The sequence below is a fragment of the Alternaria postmessia genome, assembly GCF_024291825.1.
Source record: "Alternaria postmessia strain BMP 2775 chromosome Unknown scaffold_192, whole genome shotgun sequence".
In the NCBI taxonomy this organism is placed as follows: domain Eukaryota; kingdom Fungi; phylum Ascomycota; class Dothideomycetes; order Pleosporales; family Pleosporaceae; genus Alternaria; species Alternaria postmessia.
Window position 1 is genome coordinate 1 of NW_026260265.1, and position 12,535 is coordinate 12,535.

A 12,535-nucleotide genomic window follows, 5' to 3' on the forward strand; every position below is an offset into this window, starting at 1 on the left:
ATCGGACCCTTGGAAGCTGCTGGAGAAGGATCAGGCACTGCTCGAACGCATTCATCGTGGAAGAACCCTCCGTAAACACCACGTTGCCGTGAGGGGTCAATGCGGACGACTCATCACGGAGCCGCCTGCACACATGCTTTAGCTGGTTGTAGTCGCTCCCATGGCGCTGGGTCTGCGCCTTTGCGATGCGACGTGATCGGTGGTAGAGTCTTGTGAGAACGCTCTTGCGGCTCGAGGCGTTCCTCGCCTTTCTGCAAAGCCTCCCTACACCGTTTTTGCCCACGGTGTAAAGCAGCCCCCCAGCATGGTACAACGCATGTCTGTAAATCTCGTCGCGCAGCTCACGCGGCAGCCGGAACAAGAGGGGAGAGTGATCCATAGTATAATCCTGTACATAGCATAGGGTGAAGCACGTCATCTTATAGTAGCTGAAGTCGTAAGCCGTAATGTCATCACGTTCTGTCATCCTTTTCGCCCGCGCGACGCTAAGGTACACGCATCGAGTAAGCATGTGGATGATGGGATTCAGCGATCTCAAACTTGTGCCCACGTGTAGCCTTTGGAAAACGGAGGCAGGAACAAGAGAAGCTGGGAAGAGCGCTTGATACCAACTCGTGGCTGGGGACTATGCAGCCCACCTGTATAGCATATCGACTACACATGACATAGCCTTTCATTGCCTATTGCAAGCTTGCTCTCCACCCGATTGACCTTCTCTTCTCCCATGGGTATGCGTACCATGTACAATACTGATTAATCTCCGCGCCAAATGCGGCCGCGAGCTTTCCCGTGTCCAACACTGTCGTGCCTGCCCTCGCGAATTTGGTTTCGATGGCTTGGTCGTGCCATCCATTCTCGTCGTCAGACTCAAGCTTCAAAAACAGATGGTGCCACTCGATACGAAAAACTGGATCACGGCAATTTGCTTGATCGTCCCCCGCCCGTCAATGACGGGCCGTCATTCTGGGACAAGTGTTTTTGCATTAAGGGGACAGGCTGATAGGATATCGGTGTTCTCTCGACAATCAAGGCCACGAGCGGTCAACGGATTGGAGGATGGATTCTTCTTCTTAGCTCTTCGCAGCTCCTCCACCTTCTCTGCCGATAATTCGCTGGCTCGTGCACCTCGAATCATGTCTGACTTTACATATCCATACGCTGGCCTTGCTCTCGCAGTGTAAGCCAAGTGCTAGTGACAGTCACCAAAGACTGCGCGGCAAGGCTGAGAACATTCTCGCTTTGCCTTGGCGTCGTGCTGAAGAGTCTCGTTGATGTCTTGCTCGCCCTGCTCCGAAAGAGATAATGGGCGCACACAGCAGCACGAAGAAACGATTGATTCTGGGAGATCCGCACGTTGAGCGAAGCTCTCTAGCGGAGCTTGTGTTTTTTCCATGCGTGTACTGAACGCTCTCCTCGACGCTCTGGATAGCATTCTCATCTCTGTCGAGATGCGTGGGCAGTAGCACTTGCTGCTGCGAAGCAAGTGTCTGGTGTCTCTCGTCAGCGGCGCAATGCATAGTCGCTCAAGTCAGTCTCAGGGCTCTTGGTGATACAGCTAGCGTTATCTCGCGGCCACGTTACGGGGCGTAGGTAGCAGCACCATAACATTCTTCGAGCGTCGAGTTTGCCTCCGCGCATCCGGGGGCAGCTAGAGTAGTTTGCTAGATGTTACACGGGGTTAGGCTATACTTCTCTAAGCTCGATCCGTACTAAGGCGAGATAGACTAAAGCGGTAGTCCGTGAGGTATCGTATGGAATGATCAGGTGGAAAAGAGTTATCGTTGTAACCAAAGGATAAACAATACCAATTCTATAAACGATAGAATAACTAGTTGACAATCTGTGTGAGAGATGAACTATTTGAGTTGACCACAACGAGTGTAATAATGAAATCCGTCCATCCTTTATACCCATTGCAATCTGTACTTGTCCTCCCTGTCCTCCCTTCCAAGAGGGAGGTACGGGAGGACTGTGGCTTCCCAATCCTCACTGGCCTCCCGGAGGCCAGGTCTTGGCGGGATGCCATCCCTGTCACGTGATCCAGGCCCCGCCTTGGATCCACATTCTTCCATCGTGTCCGCCCGATGGTCTCTCTTTATGCGACCTGCATCAAAGAAGAAACATTCCTTGTTACCTTGTAACACTAGATCTCACAAAGGCATTGTACTGGGAGACTGCGCTGGTGATGGAGACAATGTGGGCGTCAATTGTCACAGGGCAGCTGGCGTAACTAGTTGGTGCGTATTCTGCCCATCCATGTTCGGTCGAGATGTCAACAAACAGTCATTGGCTTCTACGAGATGGTACACAAATCGGGTCCTTCTCATCGCCCCCTGCATCTTTGTCCAACTATGGGCTTGCACCTCAACTGACCCGTGACCGGTATCCTCCCAAATGAGTACACATTACGGGCGGGATCCACTTTGATACGCGCGCGTCATGATTTGTACAGGCGAGACTACTCCACGGTTAGCAGGAACTGAACAAACAAGATGGAAGAAGAAGTGGGTTCTTCGCATTACCTGCCAACGTCTTCGTCCCAGGCCTGAGGATTGCATTTTTGGCAATTCTTCGCAGCGGCCCCGCCTGTCTTCCGACCGGATGTACGTGGAGGATCACGGATGGCACGACGATTTGTGGTTGATGGATCTGCTGTTGAGGCAGGGCAGGGCGTGACGAGTGCTGAGTGTGTCGTCGAAGCAATCCGTGTGCTGGCGATGGGGGGGACAATGGACGCCGTTTGCTGCCGTAGCCATGAAGGGGGTCTGCCATTACGCATCTGGGTCGCGCGAAACGCTATCTCTCTTCCGGGGAACCGAGCGCGAACAGGCTGGTCCAACTGTAGATGAGCTTTTCGACTCGACACCATAGACATGTTGCGCGTTTTCAGTCAAGACCGAGATTGCAGCGAGCGTGTCATGGCTATGAGCCGTTTCTCAGCAGAAACCTCGCGTGCACATCCTATCGTCCGCATCGCTCGCAACCAAGCACACCAACGCTTCAGCATGCGGAGCATAGCACGGCGGTTTCGTCTTTGCCCGCGTTCAGCTACTCGCAAGTAACAGCAGTTAATGATATTCGAGCAGGATCGTCAACAGGCGAGAGCGTCTTGGCGCATGACAGGCATTCTTCGCTTTGGGAGAACCGGACGCTAACGCAAGTGACGGTAAGCACGACAGCGTCAGATCAGCAGCGCGCAACCCCGACCTGGCATCACAACTCAACATCTTGTCTGTCTCGAAAAGTATCACGCTGATCACCATCGCTGTTGCTACCATCACCACTGCCAGGCCTGTCATTATTTTGATCATCGATGGTAGCTGAAGAGGAGACGGATGCAACGGCGAGCATCGAGACTTACGAAAGCGCAGGTGATGAGAGCGCTCCGTGTTTCGTTGCGCATAGTGAAAGGCGCGCAGGTAGGTCATCGGAGCCAGATTGCTGGAGTCTCGGTACTAGATCTTTTCTGTTAGCGCGGTCGGCCGATAGCTCCGGAACTCGAAGATAGCCGACCGTGACCCTTCGCGACTCGGCAGGGGTAGACGGTTGCGACAGCATGCTGTAATCTTTGACTTGGACGCACGAATTAGCTGGTCTTGTACATACAGTATCGCTGCATTCGATGCACAGCACCTCTACCTCTATAGCTACATTCGCGTCATCTCTATCCATTTCTACCCACCGCAGCTAAATTTTTTTTTAAAAAAAAAAAAAAATATCATTGGAGCGGGCTCTACGCTTGCCTGATACATGCAATTTATCACAGAAAGAGAACACACAACTAGCAGAGACCATGCTGGAAACGAAGCCTCAGTGTCAGGGACAGCGCGCCTGGCGCCCAACACGCAAATCCAGAGAACCTTACCTCCCTTTTGCGCAACCGCCAACTTTGCAGCACGACGCTCCGGCCAGGGTGCACACTGCCTTTGAGAAAGCAAGTGGTCCGAGGCCTCGGCGAACGATTCTTTCTTATTCAAAACTTGACCGACGAAAAAAAGCTCTCGTCTTTCTCGGATCTGTCGGAGTCCTCGGAGTCTTCAGGTTCCTCGAGGTTCCTGGAGTTCACGGATATCTCAGACTTTTTGAAGATTCCGGTAAGATCCAGCTTTGGCGCGCTGTCAGCGCTCGGTCCAGTCACCTGACTTTCCCGCCCTTGCTCCTCTCTACCCACCACGAACGCCACACAGCTCAGCAGAAACATCGCAAGGGATACGAGTGACAAAGCCAGCCATATTGTGCGTAGGGCTGTCTCAGTAACGTGGATCAAGATCTGCTTGTCTTCCGGGCTCGACATCTCCCGGATCGAGTACATGAGTGTGGTGGCATACTTGGTCATGTTGTCAGCCTCGCTCCTGAACTTGGTCGAGCCAAGGTTGCTTCGCAACACACGCTGGAACACAAGCCCGACGATGACCAGGCCCGAGGCACTTCCCAGGTAGCGCATGAAGATGAAAACCATAAGCGCTTCCCGCACGCCGGTGCCTTTCTTGCCCTCTTGAGCGCTAAGCGCTAGAGCTGGCAGAAGAACGCCGATGCCGAATCCGGAGAGCAGGTTCAGCGATACGTCGGATGCGGCCGATTTCTCTGCACCAAGCAAGGCTAGCAGACCCATTCCAACCGCGGTACAGAACCAGCCGAGTAGAACCGCGCAGCTATAGTGCAGTCGGAGCAGCTGCACAAGTACCAGTACGACCCCCGCACACGGAGCCATCATCAGCGTCTGTGGCAGCAGAAAGACACCTGTAGCGATTGCAGACCGCTCCTTGACAACTCGGTAGTAGATTGGAAGGAAGAAGAGTAGCGCGTACATCTGCGCTGCGTTAGACTGAACACGTGCCCCGGAGCTGCACGGAGACCTACAAGCAATCCTAGCCAAAAGGCGCCCCCGAGTGCGACGATGCTTTGCCTTCCCTTGAGCAGCCTTAGACCGAGCAAAGGCTTCTGAAAGGCGTTTCTGCTTCCTAGCGGGAACGGGACGCTGGCTGGGCATAGTTCCTTGACGATGAGCACCAGAAGGAAGACGCCTCCAGTGGCAACTGGTGCAATGACTTGCCATTGAGTCCATCGGTAGAGGCTACCAGCAAGGCTCAGGCCCACGAGTAGAGGCGCAACCGACGTGAGAAAGAGTACAATTCCGACAAAATCCAGATCTGAAAGTTTTGCACGAGGGGAATCAGCGTTGGGAATATCGCTACTGTTGCGTGCAGGCACTCCAGGTTCCGCAGCGGATGTATCTCGGCTGGAAACGTCGCTACCGTTGTACACAAGCACACCCAGTACCACGCACATGGGTATGTTCAGACGGAAGATCCAGCGCTGGTACAGTGGTCAGCTCGCGTCTTTCAAGCAGCGGGACGATTGTTACCCAATGATGGTTGTCGCTCAGCGCGGCGCCAATGAAAGGACCGCAGATGGTGCCAGCAGCGACAAAAAGACTGATTGCGGCTAAGAACTTGGGCCCACTCCCACTCCCACTCCCACCCTTACTCTGCTTGTTCATATCGCCGCAGACGGCATAAGAGAGCACCATGAGCCCTCCGGCGCCAAGGCCTTGGACGGTGCGTCCTGTCAGCAGTAGCGGTACCCCGTCCGCGCTCTCACAGAGGAGCGATCCGATGCCCAGCATCATAATGGATGCCAGCACAAGGCTTTTCTGGAGGAAGACATTGGAGAGCCGGGACACGATAGGCTGCGACAAGCACATGGAAAGCAAGTACGAGGCTCCTACCCAGAAGCTCTCGGTGGCATTGCCTCCGAGGTCTGCCGTGATGGTCTATCGTGTATCTGCTCAGACTTGGTTGCGTATCTAACGGTATAGGTAAGGACTTACAGAAACGGCGAGAACGATGCTGGTAGCATCGATAGCAACCAAGAAAGTGAACGTAAGCAGAGATGCCAGCAGCATCGCCACCTGCGCCGCCATGCTTGCAGAAGCGGCTTTCTGGCCGTTGGTGGGATGGGAAGCAGAATTTCCCACAGCAGAAGCAGGCCTTTTGCGGCCTTCTGGGAGGTCGTACAGCCTATGGTACGCGCCAGATGCAGTGTTGTACGAAGAGACGGCAATGGCGAGTGGTCTGGCTGGGAGGTAGATACGCGACGTCTGGTCACGCCCTTCGACAGGAAACACGACCAGAGCGATTGCCTTCTCTCTTATGCCGCTGACTGGGTTATCACATGCTAGAAGGTGACACACTCCAAGGCAGAAGACAAGAGCGCACTTGTGGTCGACATGAACATTCAGAACCTGCTGACTGCCCAAGGTGAAGGGCTTATGCCGTCTCTCACAATGGCCTATGCCGGCACATAGCTTCTTCACAGCCGTAAGCACAGAGAGCCACATCGTGGGAGGATAGGAGCGTCGCCGCGTATGCTGGTACATCTTGTTTTCTTCCATCGCCAGTTGGCCCCAGCCAGACTTGCCAACAAGCAAGCCAATCAAGCCGATCTAGCTACATTCGGTAAGATCTTAACCTACGCGAGTTAGTCAATTACGATACTGGGTTAGACCGGCTTGATTGGCTTGCTTGTTGGCAAGTCTGGCCCTAGCTATACAGTAGAGCCCATTTTTTACTCTGGTCCCTTGAGTCTTACTGGCATGCGTGGCTCACGACACTTCAGACTTACTGCACAAGCTCCTCAATGTCCCGCAAGCGATATGGGAGCTCTACATCCACCAAGAGATGACCATATTGTGAGATGTTTCTCCGATGACGGGAAGAGTGAAAGCGTTGCGTAGACAACACCGGCGTTTACTGACATGATGACGCTTACGTCGTCCCCAGATATTATATAACTAGCGTCTCTGCTTGTGAACCACGGCGTTCGTAGCGAAGACCTCTAAAACATGAGTGTGTCACCATGGACGGCGCTTCCGGCGGAATTACGCGAACAGGTCTATGCATATGTGCTTACGGCGCCCTCGGGTCTTACCTACCGTACAGGAACAGACGGAGTAGAGCGCATCTGCGCACGCGAAAAGCAGGCCGCACATGTAAACATGTCGAGTGATCATCTGCTTGCATTGCCCCACTACCTGTACCACAGTCTCTTGACCGTCTCTCGTAGGGCAGCCATCGCGCCAGAGGAATTAGAATTTAATCAGATCCAGTACGTCAGCAGACAGTGCTACCGAGAAGCACACGGCCTCGAGTTCCGTTACAACAACATCCTGTTTGAGGACAGTTGCGATGTGAGTGCGGGTCAACGGTGTCGTGTGTTTGTGAACAGAGCGGTGAAGCAACACTATGCACAGTACCTGAACCTCTCGATCCGTGGCTCTGGCTTCTCCATCCGGCCGCCAGGGTTTGGCAGCAGCCCCATCACGCTGGCTCAATTTTGTGTGCAACATCCAAAAGCGTCTCTCAAGTTACACCATCCCTTCTGGTCCCAGCGAAGTCCTGGCTTTCTGCTTCTAGGGCTCGCCTATGCTGCTGCCATCCGTGGCCACACACTACTTGAGCAGCTCGTCAGAGAGCAGGGACCCATGCTGGACTTTGATTTGACGCTGATCAGATCGAAGCTCCCCAAGGAAGGGATGCCACGCAACTTTCGGCTTGCTCCGTGGGAAGAGAGTCTGGACATACCAGCGCTGCGTGAGTCGTTGGGGGAATGCTTATTCTTCAAGAGCGAGAACAGCCCGGGATGGCTTGATCTGGCAGAGAACTGGTTTGTCGAAGGCCTGTAGTGTCCGACAATGGGGACTGACCACCAGCACTGGAAAGCAGTGCAATTAATCAGACTGCTAGAACACAACGTCTGGTCCTGTCCGCGATGGATGTACACTCTGATGCACTGACAGTTTCCGCTCTTTGCATGCTGCCTAGGTCTCACCCGACACCATCTATCGTCTCGTCTAGTGAGCGCTTGCCCAAGATATCTTTGTGTCTGTAAGCCTCTGCCGTTATTGATTAGGAGATAATGGTGTCTCCCTACATAAGGTACCGCTGACAAGAGCTAGCGCTATTCGGTGAAGCCTATCATTAGGCGAGACGACAGATGGTGCGGGGTGAAACATTGACTGCTTGCAAGAACCGGAAACTGCGAATGCATGAGAATATACGTGCGATAGGGGTTCGCGTACTCCCAGTCGACAACCCAAGTCTGATAGGAAGGTGAGATAACTGCCTCCGTGCTTGGTAAGGAAGGCTGAGGTGTGACGGCTCGTCTACTGTTGTCCCAAGTATCCTCTCCGGAGACGCGGCAAGGGTGCGATTGTATTATCCCGAGAATAGGGATCGCTCGTGAGTCGAGTAAGAAGCAGCATGCGACACACGCAGCAGCCTTGCCTGTCCGTACACTACGCAGGCCCATACCGTCGACCCCCGTCATCTGATAGCAGTCAGTAAGCAGGACGAGCAATTCTAACGTCTCACATGGCGAAGGTCTCAACATGCACACACACAATGATCCCTCGCGTTACCGAGAGTAGTGATCGGTGGCTCCCCTAGAATAGAAGAAAGCTGAGAAAGCAGAAGAGTCTTATACTTCGCCTTGCTTCTGGCGATTTTCACCCAAACTTCTAGTACTTCAGCGAAGAAGAGCTTGTCGCGAGGCTGTTGAAACGACAATGTCGAGATGGTCGAGATGCTCGCTACCCAGGAAACCGCAACGTCCCCTCCACATGGAACCCCCAAAACGAAGAGCAATCGCGGTCTAGCGGTTAGGGTATGCTCTAGAAGAAGAAGTTAGAATGTTTAAGTTCGATGAAGAACTACAAGCAGAAGCGAAGTGTCGTGAGAATACAGCCTCATGGCATGCTCTCTGCAGCCGTACCCGATAGTTGATGCAGCTTTTACCGGTAAGCACAGCCCCAACATCATAGCATCGTGAGACCTGACAACAAATCTAGTGGTGAGAGACGTCTCGAAGTGATCACGGCTGCCTGCCTTTTTCAGTATCGCATGGCTAGTAGTCACGACGGATCCCGCTAGCCTGCGTTGGCCATGAAACCCTCCAGAATCAGTCAGCAGGCGCCACGGCCCGCCCGACAGGATCATAGCCGTCTCGGAAATGAGGCGAAACAGTCATGTGCGATAGCGATATCACCCTTGCCATCCTACGAATGCTATTTTACGACTTCCTCTCTATCACGTGCCTCTTTGGCGCGCCCCTCTTACCTTTTGAGGAGATCAGAAGACTGCCCCCCACAGTACTCTTTGGCGCTGGCCAAGGTCAGGAGCCTTTCTCTTAATCTTGTGATTCTCTCTATTCCTCTAGCTCGCCCAGCTGGATTATGCCAACGATATTCACACCCGCGATGGACGGCTATCTCTGTAACCACACAGAAACTGAGAGAGGCGACAGGTGAGCAACGGATAGGAAGGCAGCATCTCGCCACAGCCTAGGAGGAAGGTTTCTACCTTAGTTATCACCGAAGTCAAGGTCTGCGTGTAGAGAATCGTACGGGTCTTGGACGTGCTGTCAGTCACTGCGTCTACCGCTCTTCACTCCGGTTTTGAACTTCGCCCGCCTACCTAACAGCAGCGTCGGTTGCCCTTGGAGGCTTCGCTGATCTAGACTGATATCGCAAGCGCTGAAGAACATACAGACATCGCATAGGCAAACTCAAGCCCACGCAGCATGCACTCTGAGCATCTCTGAGAGAAGATGGCGGACCAGATGCCTTGGCCGAGTGCCTTGTCTTCTTGTAGTGAAGCATTGAACTACGCGCTAGACAGCATGCATCGACCTTTTGGCGCTCTTCTCGAACTTTGAGAGATGGCACTTGCTGGCGACCCACAAACAACGAGCCACTTCCAGTCTCCGCATCTCATACGCTTCCTATGCGAACCGACGCTCACGAATGAAGATAGTGGCAAAAACAAGTAACTGACGATTCTTGGATGAGTCAGCCAAATTCTCCCAACACCTTCACCACAGCCAATAGCTTCTACCTTTCGAGAGAAGAGAATTCTTCCCTCTCCCCTGTCTTGCCTTGGACACCTTGTCTATCCCCAAGAACACCATGTGTCCGCTGGAAGTAGTTTCTCCAAACGCCGACACCGTAGACCTCTTTATCGACCAGAGATGACGCAAAGTTGCGTATCATCGTACGGAACGGTGGAGTACACCTTTCGGTGAGCGATTTGGTGTATCGTACGAGCTCCGTCTCATGTTCTGGGTGGAGGGAAAAGTGGGCGATGGCGTGCGGCTGGCATTTGTCTTGGTGTCTTCGAGCGAGCGTACTATCGTTGATGCTGAAACCTTTTTGCAATTTCGCGATAGAGAAAAGCTGCGCCTTCTTCACATGATTTAAGGTGTTTAATCGCTTTCTGAATTGGGTCTATGGTCGTGGAGTTAAGACGCATTTTGTTACGTGGTGGTTGTGGTGGGGTGCGTCAAAACTCGACCCGAGGCAAAAGGTGACCGTGCACGGTAACAAGATAACCGTCCCAACTTCAACGCGTCATAACTCCACTACTATGGACCCAATTCAGGAAGCGATGGAAGCAATCAAATCGCGTGAAGCTGGCGAATCTTTCTCGTATCGCAAAGTCGCGAAGAAAAAAAATCCGGGGTTGATCGCTCAACGCTGTCGCGGAGGCACCAGCACAAAACTCGCTCAAACGCAGAGGAGGCGCGCCAGCTACAGTTACCGTCGCAGGCTAAGCGCTGTCGGGAACATGAATCTTATTATTAGTAACGCCTTGCGATGATCTCCATATAAGCTGAGCTAAGATGCTAGAACAATACAACATATACACACTTCATAATTTCTCGTACTTGCAACACCGCACCCAACCGTGAGACAGGTACTCAACCCACAATAGAAGTTAGAGCTAGTACAATACATACAGAAATGTACAAAGCGAGGTTTGCCACCGAAGCGAGAGATGGTAGCAAATTTCGCCAGCGCGATTGCGAAGTGGGAGGTCTTCAAAAGCTGGGTTACTCGATTTCTGAACCGCCACGCTGACCAGCTTACCACCAAATAGAGCGCTGGTATCGATCGTGAGCGCCATGAAGCTGATAGTAGAGAAAAGGACAAGGCATACTTCAATCTACTTCACTCTAAGATGCGCGAGTACGAGGTTGACGAGCGTAACACGTACAATATGGATGAGAAGGGCTTCTTCGTCGGCGTCGCCTCACGATCAAAACGAGTCTTTAGTAAGGCATTTTGGCAGTTTAAAGAGCGTACTGAAGCGATCAAAGATGGCAACAGAGAATGGGTAACGCTTATTGCTTGCGTATGCGCTTCTGGAGAGGCACTGCCGCCCGCCCTCGTTTACCAGGGCTCATCTGGAATTCAATCGACCTAGGTTGACGACGTAGAGGTCGGCAAACATGAGGCTTTCTTCTCTAACTCGCCCACAGGCTAGTCGAACAATGATCTTGGGCTTGCCTGGCTCGAACAGTTGTTCAACCGCCATACTACAGCCAAAGCGCGATGTAGATGGCGACTTCTGATCCTCGACGGCCACGGCAGCCACGTTGCCGCCGATTTTATCGACTTTTGCAACACCAATCGAATCCTACTTGCTATCTTTCCCCCGCACTCAACCCACAGCCTTCAGCCGCTTGACGTAGTGCTGTTCTCGCCGCTCGCGAGGCACTACACTACAGAGCTCAACCACAAGCTCCACCGATCGCAAGGACACTCGATAAGCGCGAAAAAAGCTTTCTTTACAAACTTCTGGGCGGCCTGGGGCTCTATAACTAAGCTAGAGACGATAAAGAAGAGTTTTGAAGCTACAGGCGTGTAGCCGATGGACGCGGAGCCTGTACTGAAGCGCTTCAACAATCGCACTTCGCCACGATGATCGCTTTTGCGAGTGGCTGTAAAGCCTCATATTTCTAGAGTACCCCTGTTATTGGGGTGGCTCATCGGCTGAACTGGCTCATCGGGTGCATGGGCACGGTAAGTGATTTATGTTTTTTTCCCTCAAATTACCTGCACTGCGTGTTCGGCTTCTCTCTTTTCCATTCCCATGGCTTTGCGATCTAATCTTATCCCCAATATTGCACTCCATCTTGCACCCACAAAGAACAGTAGGCGCCTCTCCGGCACAGTCCGCAACAAGCAAGCCGACTTGAAGGGCTTGGCTTGTAGGCTTGATGGCTTGAGGCCATAATCAAGTCAAGAAAGCAGTCTAAGACTTGAAGAGCAAGCCTTCAAAATAGTAGCTGTAGGCTTGATAGCTTGATAAGGCTTGACCTACTTTTTATGCTATTCCAAGTAGAGGATGGAGGTGTTAGTGTTCCTCTAATTACGCTAAACCAAAACCGTCCGGTCGCGTTCTAGAGTAGCGCGTTTTAAAGTAGCGTTCACTCCTAAGACTACTGTATTTTCCCCCTCTGTTATTTTCAGAGCCCTATACAAAGCGCTAAAATGCCCCTGAAGAGCCAGAAGAAGCGCGCGTGCGCGTCTACGACCAACGCTAAAGCCTCTAAACGATTGCGCGTATCTCAACACGTCCTGTCGCCATCGCCGCCATCGTCCCCATCGTCGCCGCTATCGCTAGAGCAACCGTGGGAGTCGCAGTTCTTAGAGTCGTAGCCTGAAGCTCGATCTCGGCACCTACTGAGCATGGCA

At 52.7% G+C, this 12,535-nt stretch overlaps 2 protein-coding genes across 2 annotated transcripts; one reads left to right on the plus strand and one right to left on the minus strand.

Annotated features, from left to right (window-relative positions):
• Positions 1-3,973: 3,973 nt before the first annotated feature.
• On the minus strand, positions 3,974-6,340 carry J4E82_011372 (uncharacterized protein; the record flags this gene model as incomplete). Its single annotated transcript, XM_051737580.1, has 4 exons — positions 3,974-4,810; positions 4,861-5,316; positions 5,366-5,773; positions 5,831-6,340. 4 exons carry the CDS (start codon positions 6,338-6,340, stop codon positions 3,974-3,976), a joined length of 2,211 nt encoding a protein of 736 aa, XP_051582659.1.
• Positions 6,341-6,844: 504 nt separating this feature from the next.
• On the plus strand, positions 6,845-7,684 carry J4E82_011373 (uncharacterized protein; the record flags this gene model as incomplete). The annotated part of the gene is made up of 1 exon (XM_051737581.1): positions 6,845-7,684. One exon carries the CDS (start codon positions 6,845-6,847, stop codon positions 7,682-7,684), a length of 840 nt encoding a protein of 279 aa, XP_051582660.1.
• Between the last annotated feature and the right edge of the window lie 4,851 nt (positions 7,685-12,535).